The following is a 25,765-nucleotide window of genomic DNA, read 5'->3' on the forward strand; positions in this document are numbered from 1 at the left end:
ATTTCCAGATATACATTTATATTTATTTTCTATATATACAAGTTCACAATACATAAAATAGTGAGAAAATTCAATGCTGCTGTCATTAAAACAAAAAGGGGACAAACCAAATGCTAATTCATGTTAATTTTTTTTCAATTCAACTTTTCACTGAAATTATTCTGCTGACAATTTGCAACTGTATTGATTTAGAAAAGTAAAAGCTTTTCATTTGTGGTCTCAGACATTTGGCCTCCACTGTATGTCGGTGATATTTCTAACATAATGAGATGTGTTAGAACAGGTCTAGAAAGGTTTGTAACCTACTGATGAATATGATATGTGCTTACTGATGTGTAGAGGTAGCCCTCGCTGTTCATGCCTATGTAGAGTCCTGTCTTGGTGCTCTGGATGGCAACTATCCTCAGACCCACAGGAATCAAGTTGAATAGCACTGCAATTCAGAGAGAGAGAGAGAGAGAGAGAAAGATTTTAATCATCAGCATGGACAGTTTGAAATTTCGCTGTATATGAAATAAATGATGAACGATTTTCAATTTCTCTTTTTTCAGCACATTATGAAGGATGATAATTTCTTTTCAGTGCACCTGAGGTGACACATAGCCTCAAAACTGAGAGTTTCAGCAAAAAAAAAAAAAAAAAAATCCTGAAATTACAGAATGAGCTTTCAGATTTGGTGAGGCACATTAAAGAGAAACGGAGAAATCTCCTTACACCTTGCCCTTTGTTTTGCAATCACTCTGCCAGCCGTAGCCAACAGGATTTCCAGTGTTTTCTAAACTGGGATGTTAGCTTGAGGCGTATGCATTCTGTATGACACTGGGGCGGTTGCACGAGCCTTTTGTGCTGCGGATGAGAGTGTGTCTATTTTGGTGTGGACTGTTGACCGACGAGACCGTTGGTGAGAAACGTCTTGAGCGACATGTTGACTTTAGCAGTATTGACAAATGGCCCATGGCAATGTGTCTCCACGGAGCGATGCAGATTTGAGGAGCCCCCTCCTAGTGTCGTGACAACAGCGGGCATGACAATGCAGACCTCATCTGAACCCAAAACCTTTCAGACTTTAAGAAAGCATCTATGGAATAAAAAATACTGGAGAGCGGATGAATGACTGCATAAGTAGCTAAATATCAAATCTATCATAACTGACATAAACACAGAAAACTAGGGGAAATAAAATAAAAATAATAAAATAAAATAAAATAATAAAATAAAATAAAATAAAATAAAATAAAATAAAATAAAATAAAATAAAATAAAATAAAATAAAATAAAATACATTTGTGGAGCTTCAATAGGTGTTGTGGGTGCCAACAAAGCAGACAAGACAATGGAACAGTTATATTTTTAACTAAATAAAATAAAATACAAAACAAAAATTAATAAAATTATAAAATAAAATAAAATAAAATAGACTCTTATTATATCTGAGATGACAACACTGAAAAACAGATAGGACATGGACACACTTTCCTAGTCTTCTAAAACGAAAAAAGGATTCATAACCACTCTAAGAGTTGTGTTGGGAAAGCTATTTTGAAATTCACTGAATGCTTCTAACAAGAAAGAAGCTAGCTAAAGGAGGGAAATCTTTTTAATTATATAATTATACATGTGTATATCTCCTAAAAGTTCTGATTAGATAAGATCTTAAAATCAGCATCAAATGTAATGATGACAGCAGCACTAACTTTACCAAGCTTTTAACTGTGGCTCAGAATCAATTAATGATCATACAAAGATAATTAAACACACTAAGACATTAGACAAGACAAGACTTCACCATCATGATGAAATTAGTTACCGCTAGAAGAAACATTTGACCAAGTTATGCACTCGTCTCAGTGTGTATGAGTGTCTGTGTGTTTACATGTGGTGTCTTGTCACCCCAAAGCATCACTACAAAGACTGACTGTCAGTCTTTATTTATTGCTTTTGTGACTTTTGAAGACACAAAGAAACGGATGACAACCTTAGGTCTTCCTCTGTCAAAGACCGTCTGTGCTCGGCATTATGGGATATGGGTCAGGGCACAAAACTTGCCTGTCGTTCATCCTCTCTCTCTCTCTATTATAGAGAATCCTTGCTTTCTTTTTTCAATATGCCTCAGCACATTGTGTTAGTACACTGTCAACAGCTCTGACGGCTCGCTGTCTGTTAAAGACCTTGAAAGCTTCTCACTTTTCTTTTTTTTACTTCTACTCCATTCTTCTCCCTTCCTCCTGGACGGGTTGAAGGGAACTCATTAAATGTTGGAATGACATTAGTAAAACTTTGTGAGTGTTTAAGTGTTCTTAAGGGGGCAATGCTGAGGAAATTATATCTGCTGTATGTTTCATCTCTAGTTGACCATAATCGCCAGATGCTTCAAAATAAAATGTCTGTCACCAGATGGACATTACCAGGATAAAAGTAAACTAATTCCATAGTTGCATTACCTCGGTTTGTCTTCTCCCTTTTTTAACCTTTCTTTCAATTATTTTTTCTGTCTAGACTCTGGCCTCACACCATCTTTTCTTTCTCACTTCTGTCTTGTTCTCTTTGGTTAACCTTTTCTGTGTGCCAAAAAAAAAAGATGCCAGAATCTTGCTCTTTTAGTATCCCTCTCTTTATCTCCCTCTGGCCATAAACACACTGCAGATAAATACAGTTGTCACTTCTCTTCTGAAAGCTATATACTATTAGTATAAATATAATACCAAAAGATATTTGTATAGTAGCCTGGGTGTTTATATGCATGTATTTATACATATTCTTCTACTCGCGATCTTCCACCGTGTCCACATTTTTGTGACATAATGGCGCTTTGACTGTTGGGAAAAAGTCTGTCGCTGAGCTCACTTTGGTGCGGGTTTGGCAAAAGTGTGCATTAAGGGCGCATATCGGCCACGAAGGGGGTGCTCATGAGTAACCTTCTGAAATGACAAATGGGACAACCTACAGTCTCATAGACTTCACGGTCATGCGCTCGCAGAGACAAGACCGCAAGTGCACATGAAGTGTGTCATTTGGGACAGGGCCAAAGCGGCATTACATCACAAAAGTGTGGATTGTGAGTTCCATTTGGCACAGGGCCTTAGTAGTTTTCACCACAAGTAATAGGCTGCAGTGTAACCTGGTCAGAAGTAAGTACAGAAGTGGCACACAGACGACACCTTAAACCCAGTCTTTTTGAAAGTTTGGTGGTAGAGTAAGTTTTTTAAGCAGTTGTACACACCAACATGTTCTAGACAGATTTCAGCCTAATAGTGATACTTCACTGAATGGCCAATTTCACATGTGTTTTGTGTATTTTCAAAATTTGTATTAAAATACTTTTTTTTTTTTCCACACAATATTTTGGTATTTTATTTTGATCCATTTCAACTGAGGTATTTTGTAATTTTAAAGGGTTAGTTCACCCAAAAATGAAATTTCTGTCATTAATTACTCACCCTCAGGTCATTCCAAACCTGTAAGACCTTTGTTCATCTTCAGAACACAAATTAAGATATTTTTGATGAAATCCGTGAGCTTTTTGGCCCCTGGTAGACTGCAACATTATTACCACTTTCAAGGCCCAAAAAGGTAGTAAAGTGCAGCACTTCTAGGTTCTACGTCTGAACGCCGGCTCAGAATTGGCCGATGCTGATCACGTGAGCACCAAAACGCATGCGTGTGATGCTGGTGCAGGAGCTGGCCAATAATGAGCCAGCATTCTGACATAAAACCCGGAAGTGCTGCACTGTGTTTACTACGTGAATAGCATAGGAGACAATTGGAATAGCGTATGAGACAATTGTTGGAGAAGAAGAAATTGTTGAATAAAGTCATTATTATTATTATTTTTTTTTTTTTTTTTGCACACAAAAAGTATTCTCGTCGCTTCATAACGTTAAGGTTGAACCACTGTAGTTACATGGACTATTTTAACAATGTCTTTAGTACCTTTCTGGGCCTTGAAAGAGGTAATAACATTGCAGTCTATTGGGGTCCAAAAAGCTCAAGGATTTCATCAAAAATATCTTAATTTGTGTTCCGAAGATGAACAAAGGTCTTACAGGTTTGGAATGACATGAGGGTAAGTAATTAATGACAGAATTTTCATTTTTTGGTGAACTTAACATTTTAAAAACATTTTCATGTATTTATGCCCATTTTTGATCTTAAGTGATATGTCATAACTTCCTGTTTCACTGAGCTCTAAATATGAAGTAGCACACAGACCAATTTGCTATAGTCATCCATCACTATGGGAAAGACCTGAGAATACAGTAATGATGTGTGACAAAAGGTTGATGAGCTCCACAAATCATGAAATGGCTATAAGATAATAGTTTAATTGTTGAATACTCATTTCCACTGTCTGGCCAATATTTGAGAAGTTTAAATCAACTGGAGATGATGACAATCTACCTGGAAGAAGACGTGTGTATATTGGCCCCACATGCACTGAGGGGATGGTTTGAGTCGCCAAACAAACTGTAAGGATCAAAGTTGGAGAATTGCAGATGCTAGTTGGGTCACAATACTGAGATATAAAGCCACAATTACAAGATATAAAGTTGCAATTATGAGAAATAGAGAGATATAAAGAAATATAAAAGAGATATGAACTGCAAATGTTAGATATAATGTCACAATTACCCTTTACATTTTTTTCATTCTGAGACAGAAATAGAATTCCATCCACAAGAAGAACAATAATGAAAAGGATTCACTCCTGTATTTAAATGCTGTTATGCCTCCCAAAACTTTGCAGTGCCTATGTGTCCTCTGTGAAGACTTTGACCAAAGTTTTTTTTTTTTATATTTTCTTGAAGACATTCAGTAGGAGAAGGTGAGGCAGAAAAGTAGAAAAATGCTGTAATAAGGAAAGATTTAGTTGCAAAGAAACCAACTCCACCTGACTCTCTCTCTCTTATCTTTTCAAGTGTAAGTACTTGAGCAGGGGTGAAATGCATGATCAGCTCAAGATGTTCATTGGCTGAATGAGCACGCGCATACACACACACACACACACACACACACACACACACACGCGCGCGCGCACACACACACACAGCAAGACTCTCATCATTCCTCTCCCGTTTTGCTCATTAAGACATTACATAATCAACTTGTAGTTCAAGTGAAGATTAAAATGAAAGGAGGACTGCCAGTCCACCAGGCTGCGTACCCTTCCCTCCAAGGGGGCACACGCTCTGATGGAACACCTATCACTGCCATACCAGCTGTTCTTTTGGCTTTGGTGGGAACTGCCGGGACAAGCACTGTGCCATCTGGGGACCTGGTACTAATCTGTGTAAAACTCCAAAGTTTGCTTGAATAAATTTAAAGGGGCTATATGTAAGAATTTCCATGTATTAATCACTTTTTTATTGCCAATGTGTGAACAGCTTGTAACAGAACCTAAAAAATGAGACCTTCCCCGACTTCCTAGGTCAGAGGTGTCCAATCCTGCTCCTGGAGGGCCACTGTCCTGCAGAGTTTAGCTCTAATTAGCCCCAATTACACACACCTGAACCAGCTAATCAAGGTCTGACTAGGCATACTAGAAACTTGGTGTCAGGTGTGTTGAGGCAAGTTGGAGTTAAACTCTGCAGGACAATGGCCCTCCAGGACCAAGTTTTGATACCCCTGTCCTAGGTTGTTGCTGGCTGCAGTTCACTTATCGACCACCGATGTCGCTAATAACAAGGGTTTCTGAATTCTAAATAGAGACCCTTTTAAGAAAAAAATTATTTAGGCTATACCTTAAAGTAGATGAACTGGAGAACATGAACTCTAACCATTAGTTGGATTAATGAAGATTACTGTAGTTTCAATTCTGGCCTTTGATTTTTCTGCTTGGGTGCTGTAATTGTTACTAGCAATAGATAAACTCATAATATCTGTCACTAAGTAGCTGACCAATAGAGGGCTCCAGTGCTATTTGCAAGGCAATTCCGGGCTGATAAAAAAAAAAATAGGCAAAAAAAAAACAAAAAAAACCCTAACGTCATGAGTCCAGCATGGAAGGAAAAGTTGGTTAAAAACTTTATTGCACGCAATGCAAAAGGATCAAAAAAAGATGACGGCAAACGACGATGATGGGATTAGGTATAACGTTTGGAGATTATCAAATGTATGGAGTCCTGATTGGTAAACATGGAATCACGGTAAGAGAAAAATATTTATTTAATCAACTTTGATCTCTCTGTGTTGTGGAATGACAAACCTGTGTTTATAATGGTTGTGGTTCATTTTAATTTCTGACAGTCATTTTAGCAAATGCTGTGTAGCCAAGTGTGGAAATCTTGAGGCAGTGGGACTTGTGTCTGAATGTGAATCGGGAATGTGAATCTCCGTTTCAGCGGCAGTTTATGAAAATTGATTCTTTTGTCCTTTGCTTTAACACTGTAAAACTCATTTTTACATCCAGGAGCAATGCAATAGTGACCTCCCTTTTGTCTTCTGATGCCAGTTTCCATCTTTCACTGTCTCTGTCTTTATCTTTCACTATCTGTCCTCTACTGTCTGTCTTCTTGTCTCTCAACCGTTGTAATGAACTCAGTTCAAGTCAGGCAACTGACCCTGTGACGTCACAGGTTGTAGTACTGCAAGATGGCAGCGTCCTTGCTACAAAAGCAATAACAAAACATCGGTTTTCTTTTAAATGGTTACATTTGTCATGTTTGTTATATAATTTTTGATTCGAGTGGATGTCCATTTACTAAATAATGTTAACTCGACTGACTGCCTTATTTTCACTTTAAAAATAAAGGTTCCCATGGAACCTGGCCATGGTAACCATGGAAGTTTCCACAGCTTATCTACCTGAGCATAAAAGTCAATTGTTTGTCTATTTAATAATGGAATTGTATATCATTACAACAGAGGGGTTCCAGATATGAATCAGAGCATGTTAATTATTTATTCTCTCTCCGAGCTGATTTGGCAGTTTTTGGGACTAATTAGCATACACCGCAGTGTGGTGCATAAAGAGCAGCTTCACCGAGACCCCCTCACTGCTAATGAGAGGGCAAACCTCTAACATCTGACCTCAGTCAAAGAGACCAACAGAGAGAGAGAAGGAGAGCTGGATGTGTGTAGCAGAGGTCTGTCAGCTGAGCCTGTCAATGTTCTCGGCTTTTTCTTGACCCTGTAACACAGCAAATGTGAACACCCACACCAAAATAGGGAAATGAGTATGCGCAATTTAATATTCAGTTTTAAAAGTAAGTTCTTTATTAGCATCTATTGTTCCATAAAGAAGAGTTAACATCCATGGAAACTTTCCATTGCACAAAAGGTTCTTTAGATGATTAAAATGTCCTTCCCTCTAAGAAAAAAATCTCCTAATGCATTGGGGTCCGTTTTGACATAATTCTTTTTTAAAATCCATAGTTTTTAGTGTGAAAATGAAACATTGGATATGTGTTAAGTCTGTCAAAATATACTTTTTTTTCAGATTTAAAAAAAAAAAAATCTAAGAGATATAACCATTTAAACTAAATTGTTACACCAAATGTTAGTTGTTTTAGTCCCTCAGTTGTCTTCAGTGTGAAAAGATGAATCTCAAAATCATACAGTCATTGTTGGAAAGGGTTAAAAAATGTAGAAGATGCTGGAAAACCAAAGAATTTGCAGGACCTGGAGAATTTTTCTGAAGAACATGGTCAGTTTAACTGCTCAGGACAAACAAGGGACTCATGAACAACCATCACACAACAAAAAAAACAGTCGTGGATCATCCAGGTAATGACACAGTATTAAGAATCAAGGGTATGTAAACTTTTGAACTGGGTCATTTTTATAAATTCAGCAATTTTTTTGTCTTGTGGACTTTATGTAAACATCGGTTATGTGAAATAGCTTATTTAGGACAGTACTAAATAAAAAATAACATGCAATTTTTACGATCCTTCTTATTTTGGGATTATATTTCTTATAAAGGGATTCTGTCATCATTTACTCATCCTCATGTCGTTCCAAATCTGAAAGACTTCTGTGGAACAAAAAAATGACATTTCGAAGAATGTTTCAGTGTTTTTTTGTCCATACAATGAAATCAGTGAGGTCAGATGTTAAACTGTAGCCCATGAAACACTCTTCAAAATATTTTTTTATGTTCCATAGAAGAAATTCATATACAGGTAATGATGTGAGGGTGAGTAAATGATGACAGAATTTTCATTTGTGGGTAAACTACCTTTAAGTATGAGTTTGAAAGGCACGGATGAAGCCTCACTTTATAAAGGTATAGCAACTGCTATGTCTTATAATGCAGGCAAAACCTGACCCACACACAGCCATTCACCAGAACAGGTTCAGTCCTAATTTGAGGAAACAAAGCAAACTGTACGCCAGTTAACATAGCAATTTCACCTTTCTCTCACCTCAGTGCACAATCCATATATAATAACCATAAAGGCTAGACAGCAATCACACAGCTCTACCGCTTGCTTTCTCTTTCCTTCACCTTTTAAGTAGCTCTATAAAAAGTTATTTAACTTTGTCTCCAACACCATCCACACAGCTGTTCCCAGATGGTTCCCCTCTGTCAAACCCACTACAGCGAACACACACTTACACAATATCTGACACATACCGAATCAGCCGACAAGGCACTGTTAAATGACTTTTATGCAAGATTTATGGATAGAAACACTTACGAAAATCCTTTTATCGGCTGACATAACTGTTTTGTCTCCGGAAGGTTTTCAAGACGTCTGCAGTAAAAAGCGGGAAAACCTTGTGGGATTGGACTGTTTTGTTTTTGTTTATTACGTTCCTATATTAAAAAGACATTATGGGGCATCTGTCTGGTTGTGCTCAGAAATGCATCTCATGGGGGGGGAACATGTAAATTATGAGGAGACTGCTGCATATTTTAGGAGAGCCCATACTGTACATTAGGACTGGAACATTAGGTATATTAGGAAATAAATTGTAACATATGAGATCTCTTTAATATCTGAAATTATACTCTTCTGCTCCAATGAAGTTAAACAAAGAGCAAACTGACATCTTTTGTTGGCGAATCCAATTTCACACATTTTCTCTTGAGAAAAAGAGTCGAGTCATCTTACATGTGCCTCTTCTAGAGTTTCTAAAGGGATGTGATCAATGTCTCAAACTGCTCAACTATGCCAAGATGCCCAGACTGCAATAGAATGTTAGTTGTGTTCCTGAATTTCAAATGAATTTAGCAAATTACAATTTAGATTTGAATGTAAGAAAGTAGAATTACAATTACTTGAAACTGAAAGAAACATTTCTTTTGTCAGGACAGTGCTAAATTTAAGCCTTTGAAAGTTTAGTTTGAAGGTTTTATAGGCTGGATGGATGGATGGATGGAACAACAGAACAATAAATTGATAGACAGACAGATGATAGTCAGATAGGATAGAATGATACAAAGATAGATAGATACAGTATCTCACAGAAGTGAGTACACCCCTCACATTTTTGTAAATATTTTATTATATCTTTTCATGTGACAACACTGAAGAAATGACACTTTGCTACAATGTAAAGTAGTGAGTGTACAGCTTGTATAACAGTGTAAATTTGCTGTCCCCTCAAAATAACTCAACACACAGCTATTAATGTCTAAACTGCTGGCCACAAAAGTGAGTACACCCCTAAGTGAAAATGTCCAAATTGGGCCCAATTAGCCATGTTCTCTCCCCGGTGTGTTATGTGACTCGTTAGTGTTACAAGGTCTCAGGTGTGAATGGGGAGAAGGTGTGTTAAATTTGGTGTTATCGCTCTCACTCTCTCATACTGGTCACTGGAAGTTCAACATGGCACCTCATGGCAAAGAACTCTCTGAGGATCTGAAAAAAAGAATTGTTGCTCTACATAAAGATGGCGTAGGCTATAAGAAGATTGCCAAGACCCTGAAACTGAGCTGCAGCACAGAACAGGCCTCGCCATGGTCGACCAAAGAAGTTGAGTGCACATGCTCAGCATCATATACAGAGGTTGTGTTTGGGAAATAGACGTATGAGTGCTGCCAGCATTGCTGCAGAGGTTGAAGGGGTGGGGGGTCAGCCTGTCAGTGCTCAGACCATACGCCGCATACTGCATCAAATTGGTCTGCATGGCTGTCGTCCCAGAAGGAAGCCTCTTCTAAAGATGATGCACAAGAAAGCCTGCAAACAGTTTGCTGAAGACAAGCAGACTAAGGACATGGATTACTGGAACCATGTCCTGTGGTCTGATGAGACCAAGATAAACTTATTTGGTTCAGATGGTGTCAAGCGTGTGTGGCGGCAACCAGGTGAGGAGTACAAAGATAAGTGTGTCTTGCCTACAGTCAAGCATAGTGGTGGGAGTGTCATGGTCTGGGGCTGCATGAGTGCTGCCGGCACTGGGGAGCTACAGTTCATTGAGGGAACCATGAATGCCAACATGTACTGTGACATACTGAAGCAGAGCATGATCCCCTCCCTTCGGAGACTGGGCCGCAGGGCAGTATTCCAATATGATAACGACCCCAAACACACCTCCAAGACGACCACTGCCTTGCTACAGAAGCTGAGGGTACCTAAACCCTATTGAGCATCTCTGGGGCATCCTCAAATGGAAGGTGGAGGAGTGCAAGGTCTCTAACATCCACCAGCTCCATGATGTCGTCATAGAGGAGTGGAAGAGGACTCCAGTGGCAAGCTGTGAAGCTCTGGTGAACTCCATGCCCAAGAGGGTTAAGGCAGTGCTGGAAAACAATGGTGGCCACACAAAATATTGACACTTTGGGCCCAATTTGGACTTAGGGGTTTACTCACTTTTGTGGCCAGCGGTTTAGACATTAATGGCTGTGTGTTGAGTTATTTTGAGGGGACAGCAAATGTACACTGTTATACAAGCTGTACACTCACTACTTTTCATTGTAGCAAAGTGTCATTTCTTCAGCATTGTCACATGAAAAGATATAATAAAATATTTACAAAAATGTGAGGGGTGTACTCCCTTCTGTGACAGACAGACAGACAGACAGACAGATACAGTGCCCTCCACAATTATTGGCACCCTTAGTAATTATGAGCAAAGGTGGCTGTGAAAATAAATCTGCATTGTTTATCCTTTTGATTTTTCATTCAAAAAATTCACAAAATTCTAACCTTTCATTGAAGGAAAAGAATTGAAAGTGGGGGGAAAATCACATTATGAAATAAATGTTTTTCTCCAATACATGTTGGCCACAATTATTGGCACCCCTAGAAATTCTTATGAGTAAAATATCTCTGATGTATATTCCCATTCATATTTACATTTTTTAGCACACCAGGGTGACTAGGAGCATGAAATTGTCCAGCCATGACTTCCTGTTCCAATTTCTAGGGGTGCCAATAATTGTGGCCAACATGTATTGGAGAAAAACATTTATTTCATAATATGAGTTTCCCCCCACTTTCAATTGTTTTACTTCGATAAAAGGTTAGAATTTTCTGAATGTTTCGAATGAAAGATCAAAAGGATAAACAATGCAGATTTATTTTCACAGCCACCTTTGCTCATATTTACTAAGGGTGCCAATAATTGTGGAGGGCACTGCAGATGACTGACTGACAGACAGACAGACAGACAGACAGACAGACAGACAGATAGACAGACTTTCTGTGGGTGTGGCCAATTCAATTCAAATTCACATTCATTATTTGAAAGTAAGCCAATTCTTCAGTTCTAAACTTTGCCCAAACCAGCTCTCCTGGGATATGATAGATCAACCTCTGAATGAAAAAATTCTCCTGAACATGCTGTGAAAAGGACATTGCACATATCTGGCTGATGTGGATGCTGGTTTATACTGCTGTGAGGAGGGCAAGGTATTATACTCCGCAGGAAGAGACAAAGACAGAGAGAGACCTGGCACACTTTGATGTTTGTTTCCCATTATAATCTGTGGGATGTAATGTGATAGTGAGTTCAGGTAAGGTTAACTGAATTTTTTAAAGCTCTTAAGACGTGTTCAAAAAAGATTTAAGCGCACGCACAGATGCACACACCCACGTATCTACAAGCACACACTTACAAAAGGAGCTGCTTTCGTCCTTTGTGCCGTCCAAGGTGCCATCGGGTAACATCTGCAGGTAGAAGCCATGCCGACAATACAGACGTGTGACGATACCTTTCAGCTGAGGCTCTGAGAGAAAGAGAGAGAACATTTCATTAAAAATGTTGCACCTACGTAACAGAAGCAAGCTAATAAGAGCTGGGCCAGCACATGCCTGTAGGTGAACTAGTTAGCTGCCTAGGGCGGCAGCACAGTTAGGGTGGCAAGAAAGAGAGAGATTTTATTTATTGATTGATTGATTGATTTGTTGGTTGATTGGTTAGTTGGACATGCATTTGGAATTACTGCATTATCGGAGTTACTTATCACCCCATTATTTATTCTAAATATTAATGAACTCCTTCATTCTACCTAGTGTAGGCCTACTATAGTGCCACTTCCACCCCGGCCAAGCCCCCACCCCACTCTTAGGCATCAATTAGTCTACATGCAAAACACCCTGATTTTCATCCAAACATGTCATCAAAATGAATAAAACTACGTGAAAATGAACTAGAGACTTGAAGGACTAGTTCACTTCAGAATTAAAATTTCCTGATAATTTACTCACCCCCATGTCATCCAGGATGTTCATGTCTTTCTTTCTTCAGTCGAAAAGAAATTAAGGTTTTTGAGGAAAACATTCCAGGATTTTTCTCCATATAGTGGACTTAAACAGGGTTCAACGAGTTGAAGGTCCAAATTGCAGTTTCAGTGCAGCTTAATAAGGGTCTTATCTAGTGAAATAAAAATGTATATACTTTTTAACCATAGATGCTCGTCGTGCACTAGCTCTGCGATGCACGTTCACGGCTTCACGCATTATGTAGTCATGTTGGAAAGGTCATGCGTGATGTAGGCGGAAGTACCGATGCAGTGTTTACAAAGCAAACGTGCAAAGACTAAGTCAAACGCCCTTTACAAAAACTTCCGCCTACATCAAGTGTGAGATTTCCAACGTGAATATGTAATGCGCACCGCAGAGCTAGTGCAAGACGGGCATTTGTGGTTAAAAAGTATATAAATGTTTCTTTTTTTTTTTTAGAAAATGACATTGTTTTGCTTGATAAGACCCTTATTCCTCGCCTGGGATTGTGTAGAGCCCTTTGAAGCTGCATTGAAACTGCAATTTGGACCTTCAACCCGTTGAACCCTGCTGAAGTCCACTATATGGAGAAAATCCTGGAATGTTTTCCACAAAAACCTCAATTTCTTTTCTACTGAAGAAAGAAAGACATGAACATCTTGGATAACATGGGGGTGAGTAAATTATCAGGAAATTGTAATGTGAAGTGAACTAATCCTTTAATGCTTTTCACGACCCATTCTGAAACTCCCGAATCTTCCGATGGCCACTCTGGGCCTGTGTATGTATACGTCAAGGGAATTTAGTCAAAGAGTATCAGTCAAACCTCAAAAAATGTTGGGCTAAATCGTGTAGTTTAATATTCTGTGCATACACTTATATATAGGTTAATATAATACAGAATTTGCATTTGCAGCTGTACTAGTGGTTACGTGCTGATTTTTTTTAACGTTACATAATGAAAAAGGAATAATAATCAGTAAACATGCTAAGCTGTTTATGCTTTTATTTTAGTGCGATTTTATCAATAAACAAAATATCCAGTCTTCCACATGTATCTTAAGCCCGGAACACACTAAGCCAACTCCGACGAACTAGTGGCGACGAAAGCAGACTGTGGGGTTGGCTCACGTCAGCAGCGTCTGGGTCCAAAGTTGCCCTAAAACACCAAACCGACACTCAACACCCGATGGCCAAGTAGCAAGTCATGGGAAGAAATGGGAACATGGAGGCACCGCAATGCGACCACAAAGAGCACTTTCACTTTCGCGATCAAAGGGGCAGGGGCTCAAGCCCCCCCATCCCTGTTCCGCCCCGGAAACCCGATTTGTTGTGTGTAGGTTTCCAATTGAAAGGGTTTTTAGGCATAAGGGCAGGTTTTGAGTGAGTTTCAGGCGTAAGGGTGTTTTAGGTGGGTTTCAGTATGTAGGTTCCAGATTAAAAGGGTTTTTTTGGCGTAAGGGTATGTTTTGAGTGGGCTTCAGTGTAGTCTGTCATAAAAAGAGAAATATAAGATGTAAATGAAAAAGAATTAGTTGTGACGGTTAAGTCTTCTCGATGCTTCTTCCTGTTACAAAGTTAATGAGGAAGAAGAATTATTTCCCCAAAACAGTTCACCAGAAATCCCAACCCTGCAGCTAATTTCATTGGTTAAGGTTACAGTGACAGGTAGGTTTAGGGATCAGTGTTTGGTGTAGGCAATCAGTATTGTGATTGACATCACCAATAAAATCTTAAGAATTGGCTGCAGGTCGACATGAGCTTGGCTTCTGACGTCACACTTGGATGTGGGCCGGGTTGGATGACCACCACAGGCTGCAGTGAGACGCTTCTCCTTGAGGCTGCGGTGTTTATGTACCATAATGTGTTAGTGAGCCCGCCTCCCATGCCTGAGACAACGGTTCAAATCCTGCTCAGAGCGGGTTGAGTATGACCAATTACACCTATGTATGCTAAAAAGGAAACATCTAAATGCATCTTGAATGATACAAGCTAGTGGTACATCAGAAGTGGAGGTTATATCAGGATGACTGGATAAAGAAAGACTGAAACCAAAACAAACACACTAACAAGCACAAACCAGACGATACATCTTTAATTTCACAGCTTACCTCAAAAGACTTGTACAACGTCAGCCATAACAAACTAAAATACAACCATCCGTGTTTACAAAGCACATTAAGGAGATGAGTTGTTGTTTCTGTCTCTACTGGACAGTGTGGTGAAATGACAGGAATAAAACATTCAGGGCTTTTTTTTCTTGTATCTACAGCACTAGTTCACAGCACTAACACTCTCATAAAAAAGGTACAAAAGCTGTCACTACGGCGGTACCCTTTCAAAAATTTTTGTACCTAATTTAGTCCGAAAGGGTGCATATTAGCACCTTAACCATACATATTAGTACCTAAACGGTACATATTATAATCTAAATGGTACATATTAGAATCTTCTGAAAGGGTATCTCAGTGACAGCTTTTGTACTTTTTTTTTTTTTTTTCTGAGAGTGAACTAAACAAACTACACATAAGAGTTCAATGAAATGGTTCAAAATTATCTAAACTCTTGCTAGAATGAGATGCAAAACAGAACACAAGAAAGTAAGGCTAAAGAATTGTTGAAGTATGAAATAAAACTGGACTGTGTAACATTAATCAGTAGTATGTTTTAATACTTTATCAAAGTACCATAGTACTGCCATGGAAATTTTTAAAGGGATATTATGAGTTCTCTGCTTAAAAAAAATGTCCTGCACTGCTATGGACCTTATGTAGCCCCACCCTTTTTAGCGTTCTGTTGCCTGGTTTATATTTCCACAGCATGAAGGTAAGATCTTACGGATTTGTGAATGAACCACTCGTTTTAAAATCTTCCTGGTTTACTGACATTTATTATGACATCTGTGCAAACATTACAATGCTCATGATAACTTTCATTAACTCTACAATAAGTACATCTACTTCACCAGCTAATTACTCATCGACAGTGATGCCATAGAAATATACAGAGCTACCGCTTGTTTCTCTGGTGCATAAGGTCTATAGAGAGGTTGCTAAAAATTAGACCAAGTAGAAAAAGTTTTCTGGCTTTATGGGTTTTTGAAGGAGAAGGGAGGTGATAAATGTTTAAATGAACTATAACAGCTGGTAAGGGAAGTGCATAGCGGTCTGTTAAAGATCTGTATAAAACAGCACAAGTGGGACACTGGTAATGGAACAGGAAGGTTAAGGCAATATTATGAGACATGTCACTGTGCTAAAGCATATAATAAAACCATTAAGTTCACAGTCACAAAACTGTGTGAGAAACTAAACGTAAATGCAAATGAAATGTTTTCATAACCATGATATAATTTAGCATAAAATAAATAACTCAGAAAAAAAAAAAATCAAATAAATGATGATTATTAATATTATTATTATTCTGTGTGTTTTCTTTGTAATACCCATCTAGGAACTACAGTTTCTGAATTACTAATAGTAACTAAACTGGCATATTCACACAGAACTGTTGTCTGTAAATGTGAAGTGAATAAAGTTAAAGCAAAGTAAAGTCATATTAAATGTGTGTGGAAGTTTAATGTGTTCTCTACAACTTTCTACAAAAACAACCCACAGGGTTTTTGAGGTGGATTTTAAGTATAAACACAGACTACTCATTAAATATTAAGCAATCCCATTAAAAGCACAGATGACAGGTAAAGTGTCTATTGTTGCAGCAGTTATGCAGAGCTTAGAGCCTAGAGAAACCTTGTGAAGGTTAAAGACAGAAAAAGAAAAAACAACATATACACAGAGTATTTATAGTGTGCGTGTATACAAGATGTTTCTTCAGCACCAAATCATCATTATATTATATTATATTATTTTAATAATTGTTAACCCTTTATTTTGATGGTCCACTTTAGACATTCTATAAGTAACATTGCAACCAATGTTGGGTAAGTTACTCTAAAAAAGTAATTAAGTACTAGCTAATAATTACATCTTTAACAGTGTAATTACTGTACTAAGTACTCTCTCTGGATTACTTACTATTAATAACTTTCTAAATACCATATCAACCTTGACCAGTTGAACAATACAAGGACAGACATGAAAGGTCTTGGTTACATAATATGTAACCCTCATTCCCCGAAGGAGGGAACAGAGAGACGTCACGTCGGAACTGAACCGGTTCAGTTCCGACGTGACCGACTGAAAGGGAACTGCACTTTTGATTGCATAAATTATTCTTGAACTGACCAAATGTCACGTGTTGTCAAGGAATAAGGAATACATACTAGAAACACTTCAAATAGTCTTTGCTGGAAAACAAGGGAGTAGCACAACACATAATCTGAGACAATAACCGACAAAGGAATGAACAGAACAGGGACTATATATACACACACATAGTAAATGAAGGAACTAAACAGGAACAGCTGGACAGTGATTGACAATGCAAATGCAAACAGGCGTTTTAAGTTTAGAAACATTTTGAGTCCCCCCTCCCTTGCCTCACAGTGGTTTGGTCCACCGCGCACGTCACCTACACACACAAGCCCGGCAGAGATCTTGTTCAAGTTCTTCAGACAGTAGTTGATAGATACACACTTACTCCAGTAAGTAGGCTGTCAAGGCTATTTTATTTACTATAAACATCGGACGAAGTGATGGATGGATGGATTATTTTCTCTTTAATACAAATGATGCTGAGTAATTAGTCATGACAAAAAAAAAGAAAAGATGATAACTGATGTATAATGTATAGTATAATCGCTATGTTAGCGGTTATTCTATCTAGCTCTATCCTAGCTTGTTTGGTTGCTTGTTTAACATAGCTTGTTGGATAGTAAGTCACCCCCACCAACTACAACTAACATTGTGATAAGCATATGTGTGAACTGTAATTAGGCTAATAGATTTACTGTTGTGTGTTGGGTTTTACTCACTGTGTATTCGTCGTATTTTGTTGACTTGGTTGTAAACAACTTCAAAAATATTGCAATAAATAAATGGTTTTGAAGAAGAATATTTTGGTCAATTAGTCAGTTTTTTCATCGAACCAAAGAGAAACACTGAGAATAAGCATAACTGCGCAGTCTCCATGCTACAGTCCAAGTTCAAGATGGTGGATTCGGCGTTATGATTGGTTAGATCGCTTGTCAATCAAACTCCCGGCGAAGGGTCAATTACATCAGAAATAACTGTACTTAAATAACAGAAAATTAATAGTAATCCCTTTACTTTTTTAAGGGAAAAGTAATTATATTACAGTAATTAGATTACTTAGATTACAATTAGATTACACCCAACACTGATTGCAACTACATGTCAACTAACTCTCATTAGAGTCTTATTAGACTGTAGTAGACTGTTGGTAGACTGTTACATGTAGGCTAGGATTATGTGTTAGGGTTTGGGTTAGTAGAATAAGTTGACACGTAGTTGCAAAGTTACTTATAATCAGTAGAATGTCTGTTGGGGGAGCATCAAAATAAAGTGCTAGCAAATATTAAGCACAGTTCGTTGAAATGTAATTGCAAAGTTACTTATAGTAGAATGTCTAAAGTGGACCATCAAAATAAAGTGTTACCGAATGATTTCTGAAGAATCACAGGAATAAATAAAACTTTAACAAATATCAAACAATTTACTTTCAATATATATATATTTTATTTTAAATATTTTATTATTACTGTTTTACTGTTGTGATTAAATAAATGCAGCCTTGGTAAGCATAAGAGACTTCTTTAAAAAAAAAAAACATTTAAAAAATCTTACCGATCCCAAACTTTTGAACATTATTGGTACAGTGGTTTTAATAATTTTCTTCTCAATCTCTTTTTCTTTGTCACTCTTTTTTCACACACGTTCACTTTGCGTGACTCCCATTTCCTCTCAGCACTCCCTATGTAAAACACTGCAGAAATAGTTTGATCTGTCTCTCTCAGTCTTTCTCTCTGCAGGCCTCTATTTGCTAGTGTCCATTGATCAGTTCTGAAGGTGAGGCCCTGAGGGGCCAAACTACAGTTTTAACATTCAGCTACATGGCACAGTGTCTGGCTGCCAACAGACAAATCACCGCTCACAGAAGCAGAGAGCGAAATATGTGTGCGCTTTTGCATTAAAGGCTCCACACAAAGCAAAGAGGCAGCAAATAACGATATTCACAGATTAAACCCGCATATTCCTCCGCGATAAGCCACATTTCCTTCATCTCCTTTGACTCAGTTGATTCGGGGTGTGTAGGAAATTCTCTGCAGATCCGTCTTTGTCAGCCTCTTTAGTAGCGCTGCCGTGACACGCTTTGAAAGCCACACACAGAGCAGCAGTGATACACAAGCCCTCTCTGTCTTCCGTCTGCACTGCATAACCATAAAACCCATCTTCAGGGACAGAGGGTGTGAAGGGCACTCCTGATGGGTGATATTGATGTGCGTTTGAGTGCCTGCGCTCAGGGATGCCAGTCTGCCAAGAGCCCAGTCTTCAACAAAAGTTACACAGACCGGGGACATCACCTGGTTAGAGATCTCCTTTTGTTCTCTATGCCTCACTTTGCCTATCGCTCCTATAAGCCCCGTCAGGGTGAGTTATGTGGTTTTGCATCTCTCTGAATAACACCATACATCAACCAATCAGCTGGAGATGGAGTCGTCGCCTTCCCGAGGGGGAGAGAAAAGTGAACGAGTGTTACGAAGGGAGAACAAGAGAGCGGGCAGAAGTTATGGCACGGTTATTTTTATAGAAAGACATTCACACGCTAAATAAAAGAGGAAGACTCTCATACTTCACGCAAAGCATCGATAAAGCTTTCAGGCACAACAGATTCTATAACAAAAGTCTGGCTCCTCCACTGCCATATCTCATTCTGAGAAAGAAAGGGAGAGGGAAGAGAGATACAAATAAAACTCGAGGCTGCATTTATTATGTAGCATGTGAGCACATTAAATGGGTCATATAATATTATTTTTTTCCTTAAGTCCACTTACAATATATGTAAAGATTTTTTGTGACAAATTTTATTTCTGTTCTAATTTTTAAATGGTAGTGTTACTGCAAATTTCCATGCTGGTAGAAAAAGAACTTTGTAAACCGTAATATGCAAATGCTGAGCTACTAATGGGTGAATAATTCTATACTGTGAAATGGTCCAAAGTCATTTACAGATGCAGTTCAAATTCAGTCCACTAAACAAAACTAAAAGCACATAAATCAGATCATCTTATAAACATAATTCTGATTCCTCTCAACTGGCTCTTCACATTAAAACCCTGCAGACTACTTCTTGTTTTGCATAAAACTACAAAAACATACTTGTCAAGCACAATATTACCAGTGCTGAGCTAACAGAAGTGGAAGTGTATACAAGTGCACGCTTCATATTCAGGGGACAGATTAGGTTAAAGTGCATAAAATTACAGTGGATGTTCCCTGCGGCCTAATGTGACCATGAGTAATGAAGGGGGGCAGTGCTAGCCAAGGCTGTAATGACAATATTTAGCTGGAAAATCAATCACTTGCCTTGGGAACGTCTCTCAATTTTCTTACCAAACAACTTCAGTTTGTTCGATCTATCTGTCAGTCTATCTATCTATATATCTGTCTGTCCATTCATCCATATCCATCCATCATTTCATCCATCTTTTCATCCATCATTTCATCCATCAATCCATCTATCTATCTATCCATCTATCCATCATTTCATCCATCTATCCATCCGTCCATATCTATCTATCTATCTATCTATCTATCTATCTATCTATCCATCATTTCATCCATCCATCCATCCATCCATCCATCCATCATTTCATCCATCTATCCATCCATCCATCCATCATTTCATCCATCTATCCATTCATCCATCATTTCATCTATCTATCCATCTGTCCATTCATCCATCTATCCATCCATCTGTCCATATCAACCATCCATCTATCCATCTATTGATCTGTCCGTTCATCCATCTATCTATCTATCTATCCATCATTTCATCCATCTATCCATCCATCCATCATTTCATCCATCTATCCATCCATCATTTCATCCATCTATCTATCTAGCCGCCTGTTTATCTATCTATCTATCTATCTATCTATCTATCCGTCCATATCATCCATCCATCTATCTATCCATCTATCTATCCTTCTATCCATCTATCTATCATTTCATCCATCTATCCATTCATCCATATCATCCATACATCTATCTATCATTTCATCCATCTATCCATCCATCCATATCATCCATCCATCTATCCACCATTTCATCCATCTATCCATCTATCCATCATTTCATCCATCTATCCATCCATCATTTCATCCATCTATCTATCCATCCGCCTATCTATCTATCTATCTATCTATCCGTCCATATCATCCATCCATCTATCTATCCATCTATCTATCATTTCATCCATCTATCCATCCGTCCATATCATCCATCCATCTATCCACCATTTCATCCATCTATGCATCTATCCATCATTTCATCCATCTATCCATCCATCCATCATTTCATCATCTATCCATCCGTCCATATCATCCATCTATTCATCTATCCACCATTTCATCCATCAATCCATCTATCCATCCATCCATCATTTCATCCATCTATCCATCCGTCTGTTCATCTATCTATCTATCTATCTATCTATCTATCTATCTATCTATCATCCATCTATCCATCATTTCATCCATCTATCCATCCATCCATCATTTCATCCATCTATCCATTATTTCATCCATCTATCCATCCATCCATCATTTCATCCATCTATCCATCCATCATTTCATCCGTCCATATCATCCATCCATCTATTCATCTATCCACCATTTCATCCATCAGTCCATCTATCCATCCATCCATCATTTCATCCATCTATCCATCCGTCTGTTCATCTATCTATCCATCCGTCCATTTATCCATTCATCCATCCATCCATCTAACTATCTGTCTGTCCGTCCGTCCGTCCATCTGCCCACCGTTCCGTCCATCCATCCATCCATCCATCCATCCACCTATCTATCTATGTATCTATCTATCTATCTATCTATCATCCATCTGCTCATTCATCCATCCATCCATCCATCGTTCTGTCTATCTAGCCATTCGTCCGTCCAACGTTCTATCCATCCATCATTAGATCATTCTATTGCTCTATCGTTCTATTGTTTTATCGTTCCATTTATCTGTCTGTCTATCAATGGATGTGAATGTCAAGAAAAAAACACCCTCATACACTCACAGAGGTCACAACAGACAGGAAGGTGCAGTTTAGGATTAATTAAAGTCAGACTAATGGGCCCTTTTTTTCTTTTGTAAAGCTTAATGATTTGTGTCTAAATAAGCCGGGACATTTCTGAGGCCTGCCAATGGGATGAGAGAATGCAGTGAGGGGAGAGAGATGGAGAAGAAAAGCAGCTGCCACCAGAAAACAAAGTGAGAATAAAGATAAGATATGAGAGGATAAGGTGTCCCTTAAAGAAAGAAAGAAAGAAAGAAAGAAAGAAACTGCGCTGCCTACATAGAGTGATATAGAGTAACAAAAATATGTGTGGAAAACCGTGTCAGATTTTTGACACTCTGTTACATTCATGCATTATGCACCACTGTATTTATATATAAGCGCCTCCAATGCATTTTTAGCAGCAAGAAAACTGATTCCTAATTCCTTATCCTCACATTCTTTGCCATCAAATTCTCAACATTTCCATTACACAGCCCAATCACTTTGGGCATCCATCCAACTCCAGAAAAACAAACTAGTGACCAACTTGGTGACCTCCAGTGTTAAAATTACTGTTAGTGCGAAGGGATCTTAACAAAACTAATCCAGGCATCTTTTCAGTCTCTCTTTCAATTCATCCCGAGGAAAAGGGATCACTGAACATTCACCTCAGGACACAGCAACCCAGATATCTCCATCTGTCCTTGCAATATTTGCGCTTTATAAATTACTTTAAATGCTGCAGAAGGTTTACACACCAGAACCCCACTGCTTGTGTAACTGCAAGTGTCTCTCTGAGTATGTGTGTGTGGTCATGCTGGCACGCAGCGTGACAGAGACAGATGATGTGATGATAGAGGGCTGGTCTGGTGTGAGTATTTGCGTCAGTGCCTCCTGACCCAAAGCTCTCTTTGCCTTACACACTCCCACCATGCATTAGTTAATGACCATTACTGCTGCATACACACACATCTCACATCTGAGACAGTCTGATATGTGTATGTGTGTGTGCCCATCACTTTCCACTTTTTCCTCTAATGTTAGATAATTGTGCATGTGTTTGCAAACGCATGCAGTCCTTTCAAACCCCCTCAGTTTTTCTAGTTTGAATGCAACTTCCAAATAAAATTATATAAATCTTTAATAATTCATTTGCACAATTATTGTTGGTAAAAATACCATTCAAAAGTTTAAGGTCATTAAGATTTTAGTCTTCTATGCACACCAAGGATGCATTTATTTGATTAAAAAATATGGTAAAAACAGTATTTTATTTTAAGTATTACATTTTAAAACGTAATTTATTCCTGTGATGTCAAAGCTGAATTTTCTGCATCATTACTGTCACATGATCCTTCGGATATCATTCTAATATGCTGATTTGGTGCTCAAGAAACATTTCTGATTATTATCAATGTTGAAAACAGTTGAGCTGCTTCATATTTTTGTGGCAACTGTGATACATTTTTTTCAGGACTTTTTGATGAATAGAAGTTCAAAAGAACAGCATTTATTTGAAATCAAAATCTTTTGTAACATTATAAAAGTCTTTTATAAATGTAAATGACATTATAAATTCTACTTTCAACAAATTTTATGTATCCTTGCAGAATAAAAATATTAATTTCTTTAAGAAAAAAAACTGACCCTTAACCTTTGATCAGTGGTTTATGGTCAATATTATATAATATATTATAATAATAATATATACTAATATAGCTGATAACTTATCATATATATATATAAGGTATGAGAGGCTGTGCTGTATCGTGAATAAGTTTGTGGAGTGCCTGCAACCCCTTCAGCTGTGACTTATTCATGATACAGCACTAGCCTCGAGTACCTTATTGCTTTTATAAAACTGTTACCACATAATACAAATATTAAAGCCAAAAATATGTATCAATGCAACTTTCATGAAGTAAACTTTCACTAAAAGCCTTCCTTCCGCCGGATAAAATAGTCCCTGGCCGTGAACAGCAACAGAAGTTACATTATTACGCCATTAGATGGTGGCAAAGACTGTCTTTATGAGTGTGTCAGTCAGTAGCGAAGACTTTTACATTGAAAAGACTGAATTGTTGTGAACACGGAGCAAGATGCAACTGACAAATGCTTTGACTAGCGCTGTCAGTCACGGGAAAACACCTTAAATGTTAAAAGGACAAGATAATACATCTGACATTTAGGACTGACATGAAGGAAAATGCTAAATCTGAATGCAGGTAATAAACTTGTTGGGTGAAGCGGTCATAGCCGTGTTTTATCGTGAATAAAACACAGCTACTGACTAATCAGAATCAAGGACAGGAACTAACCGTTTTATATATATATATATATATATTATATATATATATATATATATATTATATATATATATATATATATATATATATATACACACACACACACACATATACCTATTTCATCCTTCAAAAAATACTGTAGGTGCATGATGTGCTGCGAGAACCCTTGCTCTATTCTGTTGTCAAGTATTGTTCTATAGTTAACCTCCGAGACACAGACACAGAGACTAAGACAGAGTTTACCTATAGAACAACAGTTGTTCCTGACACTGCCATCCTGCTGTTTTAACCTCACCCAAAGTGTCGGCAAGTAGAGACAGATGAAAAGAGAGAGAAGCAATTAGCCTGTGAGATATGTGTGTGTCCCTATGTCTGCTTTCTTTCTCTTTTCAGGTCCACCAGCCTCTCTTCTTTCCTGCACCCTGGCCTCTGGAAAGTGCTGAGCTGGCTCTTTCTCTCCCTCTGTCCTTCTCCTCCCTTCTCGCCCATGTTCTTTTGCTCTCTCCCAGCCAGTCAGAGTCACGGCAGTGGGACATGAACACAATGCTAATCAGGTGTTCTTCTTCATCTCTGCCACTCCCGCTCCGTCTCGCTCGCGGTGATGTCAGAAGTCATAAAAGCAAGAAAACAGCTGGGCTGCGTATTTGTTCCTCCCTTCACTTTCATTTACTCAGTCCTTCATTCACATACAGCAATACTATTTCAGGTTGACTAACATGTTTTGACTCTAATCCAGGGATAAACATTTACAAAATCACAGTTTTAAGACCTGATTTGACATTTTCTGAATGTGTGTGGTGCTGCCTGTGCAAAATGGACCGCCTTGTGAGTTCTGAGTGGTTGTTATGGTTTTGCTATGCAGTTTCTAGGTACATGCCTTTCTTTGTAATTAACTCTGAAATTTACTAGAAATTTCTGATAAAAAGAACATTGTTTCTACAACAATTTTAATTTTGGTGTGGTAAAAGAGAGCACTTTGAGGTATTATTCAAAGTAATGTGTTACAACATTGTGTTGCCCCCTAAAAAAGTAACTTAGTTACTTTTTATGGAAAGTAATGCATTACGTTACTTTTGCGTTACTTTTTCTCACCTGGAATGGGCTTGCTTGCTTGCATGTGCTTTAATAACACAAAAAAAAGTTCTATTTTTGTCAAATAAAGGCCCTTTCACACCAGAAGTGAAATGAATAATTTCACGCTGGTACATTAGAGGGCGCAGCTCAGACAAACTTTTCAGCTGTGCTGCCATTCTGGATTGCAGAAGAATAGGATGCAAGAGAAGAAAGTTCAACACTCTTACTTCAGGAAAAAAAAAAAAAAAAAAAAAAACACAAATGTGATGTTTATCTCAAGTTATTTTTGCAGTATGGATGAATTTGATCATCGAAGGTCAGCAGCAAAGACATTGGTTAATAAAGTGAGATTAAATGCATAAAATATATTTGTGCTATTTAACATATTTAATTATTGCAGGTTTGCGTAATATTCTGACTGAGTTTGAATTTCACTGTTTGAGGAACACTAAATGTGAGCATGTATTTACTCATCTCACTTGCACAAAACAGATTCAGTCTAGAACCACAATAACCATCATCTTTACACCCAGCGCACACAATGCCATGAACATGGAGAGCTGT

General features: G+C 38.1%; 1 protein-coding gene across 2 annotated transcripts in view; it reads right to left on the minus strand.

Annotated features, from left to right (window-relative positions):
• The window catches only part of fgf11a (fibroblast growth factor 11a), a 71,171-nt gene that overhangs the window by 19,209 nt on the left and 26,197 nt on the right, over positions 1–25,765 (minus strand). For both annotated transcript variants that reach the window (XM_051898682.1, XM_051898683.1), the window contains 2 exons: positions 12,005–12,115; positions 330–433 (listed from right to left, as the gene is read on the minus strand). In XM_051898682.1, the coding sequence (XP_051754642.1) occupies positions 330–433; positions 12,005–12,115 (215 nt within the window). The remainder of the gene's footprint in view (positions 1–329; positions 434–12,004; positions 12,116–25,765) is intronic.

Source organism: Ctenopharyngodon idella, chromosome 7 (genome assembly GCF_019924925.1).
Source record: "Ctenopharyngodon idella isolate HZGC_01 chromosome 7, HZGC01, whole genome shotgun sequence".
Classification (NCBI taxonomy): Eukaryota; Metazoa; Chordata; class Actinopteri; order Cypriniformes; family Xenocyprididae; genus Ctenopharyngodon; species Ctenopharyngodon idella.